Raw genomic sequence first — 16,698 nt, 5'->3', positions numbered from 1 at the left:
CCATTAAACATCCAAAACAGATAATATAATAGCATGGAATAATAAAAAAATTATAGATACATTGGAGACGTATCAGGCTCTCCTTCCCCGCCGACACTTCCCTTGCGCCCGCCGACGAGTGCCATTGGGCAAAGCCCTTGTGGTGTTGGTGGCAGCGGGGATCTCCTCCCCAGGCGTGCGGGATGGGGCGCGGGGCCTCCTCTCTTCTGCATGGTGGGGCGTCGCGGCGTCCCCTTCCCATGACGTGCTCGCCGGTGGGAAACCCCATGGCGCGGTGGCTCTGATAAGCCCTGGAGTGGGCGTCGGCCTTGGTGGCAGATATGAGAATTTATGCCTAGATCTGATCAGGGATGGAGGCCGTTGGGTTGGGGGTAGTCGACGACCCCGCGGGACACTGGTGGTGATGCAACTGGCGGCCTAGTTGCGCCGGTGAGGCATGGTAGGTGTGCCAGGCGCACTGGCCTGGACGCGCTTGGTGTTGTGGTGGTTTGGCCCTAGCAATTGCCGTCCGCCATGGCGTCTTTCTACCAAACGTCGACCACTTCGATCTGGCCGCTGTCATGTTCTGGTCTTCCCCATCACTGATCTATACGGGTTGGCGGATGTCGCCCCTGGATATCTAGACTAGAAAGGCTCCGGTCGTGCACGCTCATATTATCAACCAACACAACTTCGAAAGGGCTTGACATGAAGCTTCACTTTCTTATTAGAGTCATGGGACATTTCTAAGTCAAGATTCCAAAGGCATGATAGAGGTGGAGAAAGCCATGGTGGCTGCGATCGGAGGTTTTGAAGCGTTGGCTGAAAGGTGTACTAGATGCGATGAAGACTGTGTGCTAGGTGTTTGGTGACTTGCAACAGCGGCCTCGGCAAGCAGGGGTGGCAACACTCGGGATTGCAATGGCACTCCTCGAGTATCGAGTCTTGGTTCCTAGGGTGAAACTCCAAGTTCTGGCCTTCATTGGTTGTACCTGGCAATGACCTCGTTGAGTCATTATTTTTGGGTGAACTTGGAATTTCTCTTCTTCTTTTTTGCGGGTGAAATTGGAATTTCTCCACGGTGAAAATTCAAGATCTTCGATTAGGCAACGACAACACTTGTGCATTGTTTCCTTCTTCGAGGCGTTGCTTTTGGAGAACCTCTTTTGTAAGCTGGGTGTTGTCTTTGGTGGTGGTTAGAGTGTTGTTGTTGCTAGTGACTGATCACCATGGTGAGTCTTTTTTTTCTTTTTTGGCTGTGTGTATCCTTGATGTCTCTGGACATGCGCTACATAGGCCTTGTATAATTGATTTCTTCGTGATATTAATATATTTTCTTTCTCGAAAAAAGTGATATATGTTGACTGTGGGCTAAACAACCCAAAATTTGTGGCCAAAAACAACAAAAGGCAAGTCCATTTAGGTCCATGTATTTGGTTTTTTATACACCACATATGAAAAAAAATATTAATGAAAATTCAAACACATGTACCAGACATCTGTATGTATATGTACAACTAGTTTTAGATTTTTTTTGGGTCTAAAATTATTTGTCCAAAAAAAGAGCTATCTGTATGCATACTGATTTTCCGAATAAGAGACATGTAACATGTTTTTCAATGGGTCAACGCCCCATGTACACACAACACACCATGCATATCGCCTTTTCGGATAAGAGACTTTTTTTTTATGAAACTGCTGCTCTCTATTAATTAAGTAGCGATACACTCCGAGACAACCACCGAGCTCACAAACTCGGCTAGAACCCGAAACCAAGTCTTACAAATTTTATTCAAGGAGTCTTCCCTAGTAAAAGTATGTGTGACTTTATTCGCAGTCGGTCGCATCCACTTTTTTTTTCGAGAGTACGCCAATGACGTATCTTAACTTTATAGAAGGGAGAAAGTATAATTACAAGAACCTAGTATGGGTGCGAACACCAACCTAGGTACACCAACACCTTACACCACTGAAACAAACCGAAGGTTCACTCTCTCACAAAATGATCTAAGCCTCCTACTCCAAAACATGCGTCCTTCCAAGCCTGCATCTCGTCGAGGGCCATGTCTATCAGCTGCGTGGCTGATCTTTGTTGTGATTGTCTGTTGAAGACTCTCGCATTCCATTGCTTCCAAATCAGCCAGGAGGTATTGATAACGAAGGAATCAAATCCTCTTCGCACTTTGCCAGAGAAGTTTCTCCTTTGCCCGAGCCACCAGTCTTCCAATGTGCCCACATCTGGGGGAGGCTTATGTTGATATGTAACCTTCCCACACATCCCTGCCACACTTCTCTCACATATACGCAATGCCCAAGGATGTGGTCAACATTATCTTCTTCCTGCAAGCAAAGGTAGCACGGAGATGGCTCGTCCTGCAGTCCATGTCGCGCACTTTTGTCAGAAGTCCACAACTGGTGCTTGGTAGCCAACCATGCAAAGATCTTGCACTTCAACGATACCCAGCTCCTCCATATGCAGCAGTCAGTGGGTGAACTCTCAAGCCCCATGCACGGTCTCTTATAGACGGATCTAGCCGTGTATTTTCCTAAGGGGTCCACCGGCCAATGGAACTCATCACGCGCTTGCTTATCTCTAGGCACAGATGCGATCGCGAGGGACCACCTGCATGTGGGCCATGAACGATAGATCGCCTTCCACGTCTTGTACCCAAGCATTGTCTGTTAGGGCCTGCTCCACCGTCCTCGTGTTCCTGGCGCAGTTGCACACCATGGGAGCGATCAAGGGTGATATCTTGTCCACTTTGAATCCGTGCACCCATCGGTCCTTCCAAAATAGGGTACTTGCCCCATTACCCATGGTGATCTTGACCAGGCTGTCGAAGATCGTTTGAACCTCCTTGTCCTCAGGCATCCTTATCCCTTGCCATCGCCTTTCCGGATCAGTTCGCCGCAGCCATTCCCATCTGACTCTGAGCGCGAGGGCCTGCAGATGCAGGATTTTGATGCCCAACCCTCCATAACAGGTTGGCCTGCAAATCGTGTCCCACGCAACCAGACATTGCCCTCCATTGACCTTTTCCTTTCCCGCCCAAAAGAAGGCCCGGATGCATTTGTCAATCTCCTCCAGCACCCATCCAGGGGCGTTGAGAACCAAAAGCTGATGGACCGGCCTCGCTGAGATCACGGATTTGGAAAGAATCAACCTGCCCAATCTCTGAATAAGTCCACGCTACCATGTCGGAACTATCTTCCTGACCTGGTCTAACATGGGCTGCCAGTCCACTCTCTTCATCTTCTTAATCACCAGAGCAATCCCTAGATAGCAGCAAGGGAAACTGCCCATAGCACAATGCATCAGGTCAGCAACTCTCCGATTGTCTTGCTCGTCCCCGCGGATGAGAATGGCCTCAGACTTGCCGAAGTTGATGCGCAATCCCGAAGCTTCACCAAAGGCCGCGAGCATCTCACGCACCATGATCAGGTCCTGTGTGGACAGCCTTATGAAAAGCGCGACGTCGTCGGCGTAGATGGAAAGCCTCTGAATCGGCGATATGCCTTTGAACGAGTTGATCACTCCATTCTCCGTGGCTTTGTGAAGTAGGCATGTGAGGGCGTCCATTGCTATGACGAAGAGAAGAGGGGAAGAAGGATCCCCTTGTCTCAGCCCCTTGGCGTGGTAGACGGTGCGACCTGGCACACCGTTGACATTGATTTTCGTCGATGCCGTGGATAGCAAGGCGTCACCCAGGACATCCAGGCTGGGCCAAAGCCTTTGGCTCTTAGGATCTCAAATAGGAAGGCCCAAGAGAGCGAGTCGAAGGCCCGCGATATATCCAGCTTCAAGAAGAGCGCGCTTTGCTTCTGAGCATGTATCTTCCTGGCCACCTGCCTTACGAGGAGGAAATTGTCGTGTATACTTCTACCACTGATGAACGCGGATTGATTTGCAGCCACCATTTCATGCATTCTTATGCGAGCCTAGTTGGCCAAGACCTTGGAGAAGATTTTGGAGAAGCTATGTGGGATACTAATCGGTCTGTAATCACCCACCTCCGCCGCATCAACCCTCTTGGGGATCAGCACAATGTGTGCCTTGTTTAGTTTAGCGAAGCCTCTCGAGTCGCCAACATAAAGCTTCATCAAGGCCGCCATTATGTCCCCTTTGATTATGGGCCATGCTTTATGGTCGCACCCACTTAACCATAAACTCCTGAAACTCATGCAAAAGTTCTTAGCCACTCGCTGAGAGATCCTTCAACTCACCATGTAACTTCTGAACCGCCACTTGTGAATCTGATTCAGCCACACCATGTAATTTTTAAGTCCAATGTAGTAATGTTATGTACTCCCTCTTTTCAAAAATATTTGTCATCAAAATGGATAAAAAGGAATGTATATAAAACTAAAATACATCTAGAACTAAAAATACTTATTCATTTTGATGACAAGTATTTTTGGACGGAGGGAGTACTATTATAATTATTCAAAAACTTATCTTAGTCGTGTTTGAAAAGACTAGTGTGTGCAATTTTGTGATTTAGGGAGATAAATTTGGTGGAAGGACTAGTAATTAAAACTCTAACGGGAGTTAAATTTTAGGAGGTGGTTTACCTGTTTAGTGCTGCTTTGATTCAAAGGAATTCTATGAGCTTTCTGAAGAATTGAAATCCTTAAGATTTTTTTTCTATATTGGTCCTTCGATTAATATGTTTGGATCCTAAACTTTTCCTATGGAATTTTTTGTACTACTTTTCATAGGAAATGTGATACCCACTCCAACCTCTTTTTTGCAATTTCTTTGTTTTTTCCGTGGCATCAAACACTCCTTGCTTTTTGCAAGCAAACACTCATTGCTAATTCTATAGAATTCAATTGGGCATGTCATTCCAATCCTATAATTCTTCTATTGAGTTAAATACACTGAAGGCGCCTCAACTTGTCTTGTGTAGTCAGTTTGGTGCCTAAAGTTAGAAAATACACGAAACTAGTGCTTGAATTTGTAAGGACGTGCAAATAAGATGCCTCCATCCGTATCTGAACGTGCGTCCAACCCGTGTGGCATACCAGCGTGGCGGTGACCCACAGTGTTTGAGAGCGGGGAAAGTGCTGGGTGCTCCGCTCGTGAGGATTTTTTTTACAAAAACCCCTTATATTTTATTTAATCACATAGAAAAGACCTCAAATACGTTGGCGGTGACCCACCTGTAAGTGTTTCAGAGCCGGGAAAGTGCTGGGTACTCCACGTGTGATGATTTTTTTTATCATGAAGGGTTCCGAACCTGGCACCTCCTGGTCAACTACAGCTCGATCTGTCCACTCGGCCAAAATATGCCACGCGTTCACCTCTTAGATAGAAAAGCTATGTAGACGCAGGCCCGACCCTGAGCGGGGTGGAAGGGGCGGCCACCCCGGGCTCTAGGCTCTGTATTGGGATTTGGGAAGGCCCAAAATAGCAGTAGCAAACGGCACACAACGCAGGCCCTATCCACACGACCTCAGAATACTTGAACTACGGTTTGTTTCGTTATCGCTAATGATAGTGCAATCCGGCTAGGCTTTCTGAATGAATAATCTAGTACTAATTTATTTTGCTCACATTTGTAGTATGTGTAAATTGTACCACTTGGAAAGATTGATAATATCCAACCTCAAAAGGCCATTCATGCAAAACAAAAGGGAAATTACGGCGAACTTCCATAATGGTTTGCAAGGGTATTAGGAAATGCTGTAAAAGAGGGCACCAACGAACCAAGGGAAAGAAAGGGACATGTCCTATGCATTGTGGAAATCGCCACATGCATAAAAATGATTGATGTGGGGCCAATCATTCTCTCTCCGTCGCTCTCCCTAGTCTCACCAAGCTCTAGAGAAAGCACCTAGATCAGGTAGAGAGCTTGATTCCCACATCGGTCCTATACTTGTGCCCTAAGGATCTGGGATGCATATGCCATGCCAGCCCTTGAGCACTATAAATACAGTACATCATCTCCACATATCTCTCACACGGCACGCAAAGAAAGAGTAGGTCAGCCTTTTGAGAGCCTGAACCCCAGGCATGGCCTGGCCGACCCTCGCCGCGCCCCTTGTGTTTGCGTCGATCTTCATCCTAGCCATGGCCGACCCTTCATTTGTGTGCCCCATTCTTCCTTGTGAGCGTGAGATAAGCCTGCGTTTGTACTTGCACCAAGTTATTGATGGGCCAGACCACAACCAGGTAGTAACCGTAAGTTCTGGCCACCCGGCTTGGTTCGGCACGACCGCCGTCATCGATTGGACGGTCACCGACGCGCCTCAACGCGGTGCGACTATTGTCGCCCGCGCGAAAGGCATGCAATTGCAGGCGGACATAGAGGGTCCTGGCTGGTTCAATTATTTCACCATGGTGTTCGAAGATCCAAGGTACGATCATAATCATACTACTAGTGATTCAGCACTTGAGGACTGTAAATTTTACAGAACTACTGTCCACATGATAAAGATAGTCTATGTTTAGGGCAAGGTGATACATAACATTTCTCGTTACTCCTAAAATGTATATACAGGTTCAGTGGGTCGACGCTTGCAGTGATGGGTCAGTATCTATCAGAATTCAGAAGGCGAGATGGCTATTATGGGCGGGACAGGAGAGTTCGCCATGGGGCGTGGCGTCATCAAGTTCAGAACAGTTAGGAACACTGCCCATGAGAGCTACAAACAACTTGGTATCCACACATTCTATGTCCCAACTCGTGTAAGTGAAAATTTTCTAATGCTTAATCCATACTCCCTCCCTTTCAGAATGTGGTGCATTCTTCTTTGAGAATTGCCATAATGTATTAGTGCATATCTCAAGTTCAGAAGATATTCTTAGATAGTACTCCCTCTGTTTCTAAATATTTGTCTTTCTAAAGATTTCAACAAGTGACTACATATGGAGCAAAGTGAGTGAATTTACACTCTAAAATATGTCTATATACATCCGTATGTGGTAGTCTATTTGAAATATCTAGAAAGACAAATATTTAGTAACTGAGGGAGTAGTAGGGTGAGAAAATTTATCTGAATGATGATGATGGCAATTTTACATACAAATTTACAAGCATAATTCAGCACATATTATTTCTGTGGCAGATGTGCAACACGTTAACATTTGATGCGTACCTCTGATCTTCCGTTAAAATGGATAGCTTATGTTTAAGTATTAGTACCTTAATTAGTGCATGGTTTATCGATGCGCATGAAGCTAATATTTCATGATTTTCCCTTATTTTGCATGCAGGGCAATACACCCATTACACCCATTACCGTCATCTAGTAAAGCAGCCTAAATTTGTCCGGACTACAGGAAACACATATGGCGTGACGTGAAATTGTGGAGCTTGTCGTTGTTTTACTTTCAGATAATACCTGGATTTTGAGTGTTGGATAGTCAATTAGTTAATCCCAAATATGTGTGCCACTGCTTGTTATTGTTTGTATAACATGTTTTGTTATATATTTTACTTTTATGATATATGATAAGTATGAATCAGTCAAACATATATAAATCCAGTTTCTCTTTGAATAACTTGGTTGCTTGATTGAAATGCTTTGTTCAAAGGCGTCCTGTATTTCTCGAAGTTTTGGTTCAATTTACGGAACAGATAACAACATACACAGAGATGAAAGATGTTTAATTTACTCCTTGGAGAAATGTCCGTCAATTAGATGGCACATGACAACTTTATACAGTAGCTTTGAACATTGGTATAGAGTGGGATTCTGTTGATGACAATAGGTTTCTAAATATAAGATACAGTGAAACGGAGTTTCCCCGAGACCCAGGACACATATAGTCAGATGTAAGGAGTACCAAAAAATTGATTTGTTACATGGCTTTGGCTGATGGAAAATGAGTTGGGTAGGAGACAAGGTAAACTTCCAAAAAAATAGCTTCCTTTATAATTCCAAAAATGTAAAAGAGTTCTTTGATCTAACTACCGGATCGAGAAATTCCTTAATCCAGCTAGAGAAAATGCAGGGCTATACGACCATTATCTAGTAAAGCAATCTAAATTTGTGTGTATTACAGGAAACACATATGGCTGGCTTGTCATCGTTTTACTTTCACACAATACAAGTGATTGATCACACCATGCTACATTCTTCCAGAGAAAGATTCAGGTACTGGGAAACTGAAAATCAGTCAAAACTAAAGAGGCCAGCCACGAGCACGAAGGAGAACTGCCCTCTCGGCCCGGGAAGCCATAGCTCTCAAATTTGCTCGGGCAGTAGATATGGTGTTCTGTGGCTGCCTCTCTCCCCCATCATTATCGAAAGCCGTCATGAACTCCTCCTGCTGCAACCTGTATGCAAGTGAAGCGTCGTCAGATTGGCCTGACCGCGCTGAACTCCTGGTGGCAACCAACTCTGACGCCCGGACAAAGCCTCTGCCACTGTCTCTGCTTCTTGTGCTCCTACCCTGTGTGTCAAAGCTCCCACTGCTGGTGTTCATGGTTCCTGGGACCGGCATACTTCTTCTGCCGTCTGCTGCTAAGGAGCTCCTGGTGCTGTTGCCTATTCTAGTGTGGTCCTGTGTGGTGAAGCTGCTACTGCCACTGGTGTTCCTAATGCCAACTTGTGTATAGTTGTTGCTTCTTGGCAGGCTTTGCTTCACATCGTCCTTGCTTGCTGAGGATGAGGCCATGGAGCTCTTCCTCGCCTCAACTTCGCTAGGAAATAGGAGTTGGATGGTGTTCCAAAGTACTGTGTTGATAGTGCAAGATCTTGAATTACTGCAGAATGACAAAAAATTAGTTGAACCCCTGTTTGTTTTTCTACCATATTTGGAGTAGTGCAAAATCTTGAAAATCGAAGCTTACCTGATTAACTGACGGCATTTTGGGCACCGCTTTCCACACTTAGAGGCGGCATGTTTTAAGCATTGCATGCAAAAGCTGGCAGTGAAAGAAAGGGGCAACAGTGTTATGAGGGTCAAGAATTGCATTTAGTATTTGATCTCTGAATTACAGGGCCAATACTCTATGTAGGGAATTTTATGGATTGGCAAAGCACTAAGTGAAGTAAACACAGCTGCTCAGTTCAATATACCAAAACTCATGGCTGTCCAAGTTAACAGGGATGCTAATATCTTTGTCACAGTCAACACTTCACGAAACAAATAAATACAGTATGAATTAGCTACATTGCACATCTGCATCAAAAATAAGCATTGCCAAGTACAATTGCCACAAGTGATTAACAACATACTGAATCTCGTAAAGTAACCAGAAACACAGCTCCTAATTCCTGATAGTACATGTGATGAATAAGGGGTTTATACACATCACGCATTGAATCTCGGGAGTAAAAACAGGGGAACACAATTCACGAAACAAATCAATATCATAGTTTCTGGAAGTTAAAACTTGGCTCTGTGCTGCAAATGTTGTGAACCAACGAACAAATAACTATGTGTAGACAGTAGTGTGCAAATTTACCTGTGACCACAAGGCGTGGTACTTGGCTGAAAGCAGACATCCAAGCAAATCTGCGCAAAATCAAACACTAATGATACTCTACTCAGGGATAATCACATATGCAATTTCAAGAGATGAAATCAAGGAGAACGATCTGCGAGACGCCCTTACAGCGCAAGACAGCTCCTCCCTTAGCCGATCCATGCACGGCAGCTCGCCGGTCGCCGCTGCTTCTCCTTCCTTGGTAGATCCGGACTTCTCCTTTCCCTCCACGACAGAAACCTTCTCCTTCTCCTCCTCCGCCTGCTTCACCTCCTTCTTGGCAACTGCAAAGATTTCAAATTAACGCCAGATCGACAATTCCCCAAACAGACACAAACCGAAACGCTCAACGGACCGGGGTAAGGAAGAACGCGAGGGGGCAACACCGACCTTCATTGTCATTCGGCTTCTCGTCGTCGTCGAGCACAAGCGCCACGGGCGGTATCGGTGCCTCATCCGCCGACTGCCTCCGCGACCTCCGCTTCCTGCAGGACAGCGATAATTCGTATGGATCCAGAAACCAACCAAGACAAGACAAGAAAGAGAAAAGGCGAGGAAGGCCGCGTCGCGCGATTGGTGGGGGTGCGGAAATAGGTACCTGGTGTTAGATCCGGCGCTGCCGCCCGCGGTGGAGGAGCCGGAGGGCCGCCTCTTGCGGCGGGACTCGCGGACCGGGGTGTCCTCGACGACGAGCGCAGCGAGGAGGATGGACTCCTCGTCCCAGCCGGCCAGCTCCGCCGCCGAGCGGAACCGGGGGCTGAGCAGGCCCGCGCCGCTCTTGGCGGCCGGTGTCCGCCGTGGCGCGGATCTAGGGCTCTCCGCCGCCATCTCCCCCTTTTCTCTCGTGGAGACGGTAGCCGTTGGCTGGGCAGGGTGGAGCGGGGAAGGGGGGAGGAGAGGCAACGGTCGGCGATTACGAAATTATATTGGCAGATCCCGGCCTCGAAACAGGAAAGGTGTACGTAGCACGCTTCCGCTGCGCCCTTCGTCGCCACGATCGTCGTGGGCGCTGGCCTTCAACTGGGATAACAAAAGATGTTTTTCCAATATGTTTTTTTCAGAAAAAAAATCCTCCGGTCTATTACTAATATTATTTTTCGATAAGAGTACAAAGATCTCTAGAATAACAAAAAATTACAAATAAATTCATAGACCACTTGACGATTACTACATACACCGGAGCGGATCGAAAATGCGCCGTCGTCATCGTCCCTCTCTCCCCAAAGTAGGCATTTGGTAGCCTATAGATTGTCCAACCAGCCTTGAGAATGCGACTTTGGGTGACTTTGGGCCACTTTGGGCAGTTTGGTTTGTGTGTAAATATTGTTGAGTCTGGATGGCACAGTATTGAAGCACATCCGAGTCTGGCTCTGAAGGAACAATAGAATTGATCGTTTCAAGCGAGTCAGGTTCGAGCAATGCAACTCAAGCACAGGCGAAGACTCATAGTTCAACTCAAGCATATGAGGTGAAATTTTCTTTGACCACTAGTTTCATCTTGGTGTTTCACACGCTTTTCGTGTTGTACATTATCTGTTCCGATGATCGTAGATGAGTAGATCTACGTCTCACTAATAAACACGTTCACGTGTGTATGTTATGTACCGATTAATTTTGGCAAAATCTTCGCACATGGTGGACCGTCGAAATTTCTTTGACCTCTAGCTTCATCTCACTCTTTCACACGACTTTTATATTATACGTTTTCTGTTTGGATGGTCGTAAACAAGTAAATCTATGTCTCCTTATTGATTATACAAACGTGTCACAATTGGGCGTCAGTCGCCTGAAAAATGATCCATACCCAATTGATTTCATAATCGTTGGATGAGCATTCAAGGATCGTCACACCTTCTTCTACCTTGAGTTGGCCCTTGGCGTCTTCCTTCAACACCCTACTCCCATGTGAGGTAAGTTCAATAAAACGTGAGATTTATCGTCTGTGCATACATAACCAAACAACAACACACTACATCTTGGAGGAAATGCTTGCTACCAAATAGTCACGTGTCAAATTTTTCTCAGCCACGTTGGGGAGGATGCAGGAGACTAAACGAGTTGCACAACATGGTTTTATCTATATCCACTTAGCCAGACCTAACCCTGACAACCTTCCGAAAAACGTAAAAGGCGTGTCGACTATCAAACGCCTCCTAAGAGCATCTTCAACAGGTACCCTGTTTTAGGGCATAACCGCTTTTTAGGGCATTTTGGGGGCCAAAAACGTAACTCTAACATCACCCTTATTGTAAATCTTGCAAGAAATTTCTAGGACATCCAAAAATAGGGTAGTGCCAACTACAAATATATGGCACTCGTGCGGCTGCCACAAACCCAAAATTGAGCCGCCCGCATCCCAACTGGCATGTCAAGAACCTTCCCCATTGACGGTGTCATACACCAGGGATGGCTCACTGTAGGGAGCCCGGCTAAAGGCCTGCCAAGGGGTCCGCAAGGCCCAACGACAGAGCGAGCCCTAACGAGAAGATAGCCACCTGATGACCATCTTGCCTCCCAAGCAAGGGTGGCGGCGACCTAGATCGCATCCCTCCTCCTGTAAAATCCTAGCATCCACCTTGTATATAAGGGGAGGCTAGATGAATCTCATTCCCATCTATTCTCAGATAGATAAACTCTCGGTAGCAACTTCATACACCATAGTAATCCCTCGCACGAGGTATCCCTTTCACCATGAATAACAAAAGCAAGCAGGATGTAGGGTATTACTCTTCGGAGATCCAAACCTACGTAAAATCCCTGTGTGACCTCCGATCCAAGACTTCCAACTATGCCTGGACCCCTACCGAGGGATCTAAAGGTTTTCTGCACTATCACCCATAACCGTTTTTCATCCCACGCTGCTGCCCCATCGAATCTAGTCACCATCGCACCACCTCGCCCACCAGATCCACCGCCCTTCTTCCAATTGCCGCACCGCCACCGCCCGCTGCCGCACCACCCCATTTACAATCGGCGGCCACCTCAATCGCCGTCGTGTCACACTGCCCCATTGATCTAATCTGGCAGCTACCACCGTCGCATTGCGTGGCACCTTCGGATCCGTCGTCCACCCTCTTCCAATCGCTCGCCGCCTCTAAGGATGCCATTGGAACACACACCAAAGAGAAAACCGGCTTCCACGGTGTTCGGTTGCGAGACTTCGGCCGCTACAGCGTCGAGATGAAGTGCAATGACTAGCACAATTGGGTCGACACCTTCCAGTCGGCAGACCTCGCCGCGTGTGCGCCTTCGGCATCAGCTATTGGAAAGCTCGGGCCGTGGAACGAGATGAACTTCCCAGAAATCGAATCCCAGGAGGCGGAGGAGTTCATCAGTATGTCAGTGAATATTCTATCCCATGCGGAGAGAGGGATGCCCACATCATCCTGGAGCATCAAGACACCCGTGAGAGCGATGAGGCGGTGATGGCGAGGTTGGTCGCAGAAAATCCACACCTTGTGCAGGCGGAGGCAGAATGGTTCTGGAAGATAGGCAATGAGAGAATGAAGGAGGACGAGGTTGGCCTCTCCAAGGTGATTAAGGCCGAGTGTAATGACGAGGTTCAACTCGATGGTGAGGGTGAGAAATTCAATACCTCTGAGGAGACCATGACACTTTGGAACGATGTCGATACACAACCGACGATAACGAGTAGTATGTGCGTAGTGTGTCCGAGGAGTACTATGTTTAAGTTTGAATGTTTAGATGTTTAGACCGTTGCAAGTTTAAAACTTTGAATATTCATGAGTTTGTATTGAAGTATGCAATGTGATAAGTAGTTTGGATGAGTGCCCTATTTTTAGGGCAACCGTTATTTGAGTGCCCTAAAAATCGCATTTTTGTGCCCTAAAGTTACTCCGGCTAGTTTTTGATGGGGCGCTGCTAGACCGGCACTAGTTTTCGGCCGGTCATCAGCAGGTCGTTCGATTCGTGCAACCCAACCATCTAATTGTGCGTTCCCCAAACAGACTCGCGTGTGCACCTTCTTCCCTTCCCGCACACACATCGTGGTAACCATCCCCCCGCCGCCCCGGTCGTCCTCCTTGGCCACCGCCCTCCTGCATAGGTCATCACCTTCACCATAGGGCAGAGTTCACCATCGCCGTTGGTCATAGCTCGCTCTCACCGTCCATGCACAATCGTCACAGCAGCTCGATTGCAGCTCCCCAAACTCATGGTTCTATCATTCCTACTGTCGCGTAGAACCGGCCATGGTCGAGGTCGTCATCGTGGTTGCAGCTCGCGTGCAGCCGTTTCCAGCACACCAAGTAGCCAGTTCCAGCCAACTCCGTGTTCGGTTGCAAGCCAAAAATGTCTCCGTCGTAGAAATTCTCGTGCTAGTTCCAACATCTATCACCACCGGCTCCAGCCAAAATGATGCCCGCTTGCAGCAGCTCAAATCGCTGGTCGCAGCTCCTAGTCCCGACAATGGCTCGCCGCTCGTCGTTCCAGCCCTGGCTTGCATCATAAAGAAGAAAAGGAGGAGGGAAGCAAAGGGAAATCACTAAATTTGTAGTATTCGTTAAATTTGTACTCCATTCAATTCATAGTTCAAAACTACGGCATTTATTAGTCGGACATTGTAATACAACTGAAATTAGTTAGTATGATCCGGTGGCATCAAAGTTACTAACTGTCAATGAGCAGAGGAGTCCCAGACCATGCTCACGCCAGCGCGCCGACGGCGATGCTCCGCCTCCAAAATCACCTCTGCTTCACTCTTCGCGCCGGCTCACACCTCCACGATTCCTCCCTCCACCGGACCTGTCTTCACTCCACCGCCGTCGCTACCTCCACACCCTCAGCCCAATTCATGCCCGCAGACTACCTCGTAGCATCCTTCGGTCTCGAGCCAGCTCGAGTCCTCCAGGCTTCGAAATACCTCTCATGTCTGAAGTTGCTCGCCAAGCCCAACGTCGTCCACACATTACTCGCTGACGCGGGCCTCGCTGAATCCAACATTGCGGTGGCGGTTGCCATGGATCCGCAGTTCTTCTACTCCAGCATGGACAAACCCCTAGCCCCCCCCCCTCGTGCGTCGTGCAACTCCAGGACATCGACCACTCCACTCCCCAGATCTCCCACCTCGTTGCCCTCCTCCCGGCCATCTTTCTCCAACCCGCCTGAATCTCCTTGTTTGGCTCCTATGACAAGGTAGAACCTGCCCTCAACAGGAAGCACTACCTCCTCAACCACAGCTTAGAGAAGGTGGCCAAGCCCAATATTAAGTCCTTGCAGCAGTGCGACCTAAGTGCTTGTGAAATTGCTAAGCTCCATTGGGGCGCCGATAGACTGCTCATTATGGAGCCAGACCATCACTGGTATGCGTAAGTGCTATAGAAACAGTTTTAACCCCTTTCCATGACTGTATTTGGAACCGTCGCCTAGTGAGTGACGGCGATAGGGGGTCCTTCCCACATGACCCAGAAACCGTCGGGGATATGCCCTCCTGGCACACACGCTCGGCAAAATAAGGTCGTGTGCGACCGGTGAGCGCTCAAATACGATAATACGTATAGTAGAGCTAAAAAAACAATTATACAGGCGAAATTGTTTCTGGTCGCAAGTACATCCCACACAATCAGTCCCCGCTAAACGTTTCTGTTCGTATGTACATCCCACACAGTCGCTCCAAGGAAAACGTTTCCGTTCACAAGTAGATCACGCACAATTTTCCCCGTTAAATCGTTTGTGATAGCGTTTCCATTGCACACGATATTAACAATTTTATCGTTTGCGTTTGTCAGGACCCCCCTGAGTCCCTGACAGGTGGGCCCAGCCCTGTAGCTAATTAGGATTAGCGCTAATCACTGTTAGTTAACCCCCTGACACTGACCAGTGGGCCCCAGCGCCACTAATTAGTAATTAGGATTAATTTAACCCTGTTTAACCCCCCTGTCACTGACGTGTGGGCCCCACACGTCAGGTTTGACCTCAGCCAGCCGCAGTTGACCACTGACGTCATGCTGACGTCATGCTGGCGCAATAATTATATTTCTGGATTTAATTTAAATCAGGAAATTCCAGAATATAATTTAAACTTCAAAAATTCATAACTTTTATTCTGTAACTCCAAATTGGACAAATTATATATGAAAAATGATCAGAAAAATCCAATCTATCCATCTGTACTATTTTCATGCATGATCAAACAAGTTAAATTGAAGTTTTAAGCAGAACAAGGAAAAGCACTTTAAAAGGCCATATTTGAATTTGAAATTTGAATCCTTGATTCAAATTTGCTCAAACCCTTCTGGTTTTAGTTGCATTAGCCCAACACACTCATATTGCCATGTTTCATGCATGCATCATATTGTTGCACATTGTTTGGTGATGGTTGTGTATCGGTGTCCTTTGCGACAGGTTCTGCCACCGAGGAGTACCGTGATTACCCTAACGAAGAACCGTATCAGTGCATCGAACCATCAGGCAAGCAACCAACCATTTGATCATATCGATACAATCCCATGTTCTCGCTCCTGCTCTCTTTTACTGCATTAAGACAACGCGATTCAAACTGCTGTGTGCTACGGTAGTTGAACCCATTTCCTCTGCATGACCTGTCATTGCCACAGTAACTAGATGAAACCCACTAGCATGTGTAGGAGTTGATTGAGCCATATGTATGTGTTGTTCCTACCTTGCTATGCCTGCTATGCTTAGAGTCGTGTCAGGTCTGGTTCATCTGGGTGATGGGCTAGAGTGAAATGATTATGTCGGTAATGAGAGTGGTGTGGTGAACACGATTTGGTAAAGGTATCAATGAGAGGCCATGTAGGAGTACATGGTGGGTTGTTTCATTGAAGCCGACCTTAAGCACTGAGATCTGTATGCGTGATTTAAGATACAGCTACTACCATGCATTGGGCCCTGAAATATGACCCCGCTCGACTTCTTATTCACCCTAGCTCTCTGTCCAGGAGTTGCAAGTAGTTTCTGGTGTTTGTAGGCTACTGGAGGCCGTGGACAGCGCTGACCGTAGGGGTGGGCTGTGATGCGGTAGGTACGTGGCCGGGTGTACCGAATACCCGTTAGGTATCTCGGGAACCCTGTTCACATCGTTCGGGGCCGTATGGGAAACCCCGGCCGGACTCCCTGCAGATGGAACCTGAATAGGCGATAAACCTGGACTAGAGGCTTAAGTGTTTAGGTAGGTCGTGGTCTACACCCACGTCGGCTTTCGCTTGAAGTCTGCCGAGCACATGTCGTGTGCAGACGCTAAGTGGTGGAAACATGTATGAAGAAGTACACCCCTGCAGGGTTATCATAATCTATTCGA

The 16,698-nt window shown here is 47.2% G+C and overlaps 1 protein-coding gene across 1 annotated transcript; it reads right to left on the bottom strand.

Annotated features, from left to right (window-relative positions):
* Positions 1-7,768: 7,768 nt before the first annotated feature.
* On the bottom strand, positions 7,769-10,334 carry LOC123128357 (E3 ubiquitin-protein ligase ORTHRUS 2). The gene is made up of 6 exons (XM_044548341.1): positions 10,018-10,334; positions 9,810-9,904; positions 9,549-9,703; positions 9,399-9,448; positions 8,781-8,855; positions 7,769-8,693 (listed from the first exon to the last, which is right to left on the bottom strand). The coding sequence occupies exons 1-6, from the start codon at positions 10,245-10,247 to the stop codon at positions 8,111-8,113; spliced, it is 1,188 nt and encodes a 395-aa protein (XP_044404276.1). The 5' UTR covers positions 10,248-10,334; the 3' UTR covers positions 7,769-8,110.
* Positions 10,335-16,698: the final 6,364 nt, after the last annotated feature.

Source organism: Triticum aestivum, chromosome 6A, assembly GCF_018294505.1.
Source record: "Triticum aestivum cultivar Chinese Spring chromosome 6A, IWGSC CS RefSeq v2.1, whole genome shotgun sequence".
Lineage (NCBI taxonomy): Eukaryota > Viridiplantae > Streptophyta > Magnoliopsida > Poales > Poaceae > Triticum > Triticum aestivum.
This window is presented reverse-complemented; position numbering and strand designations above follow the sequence as displayed.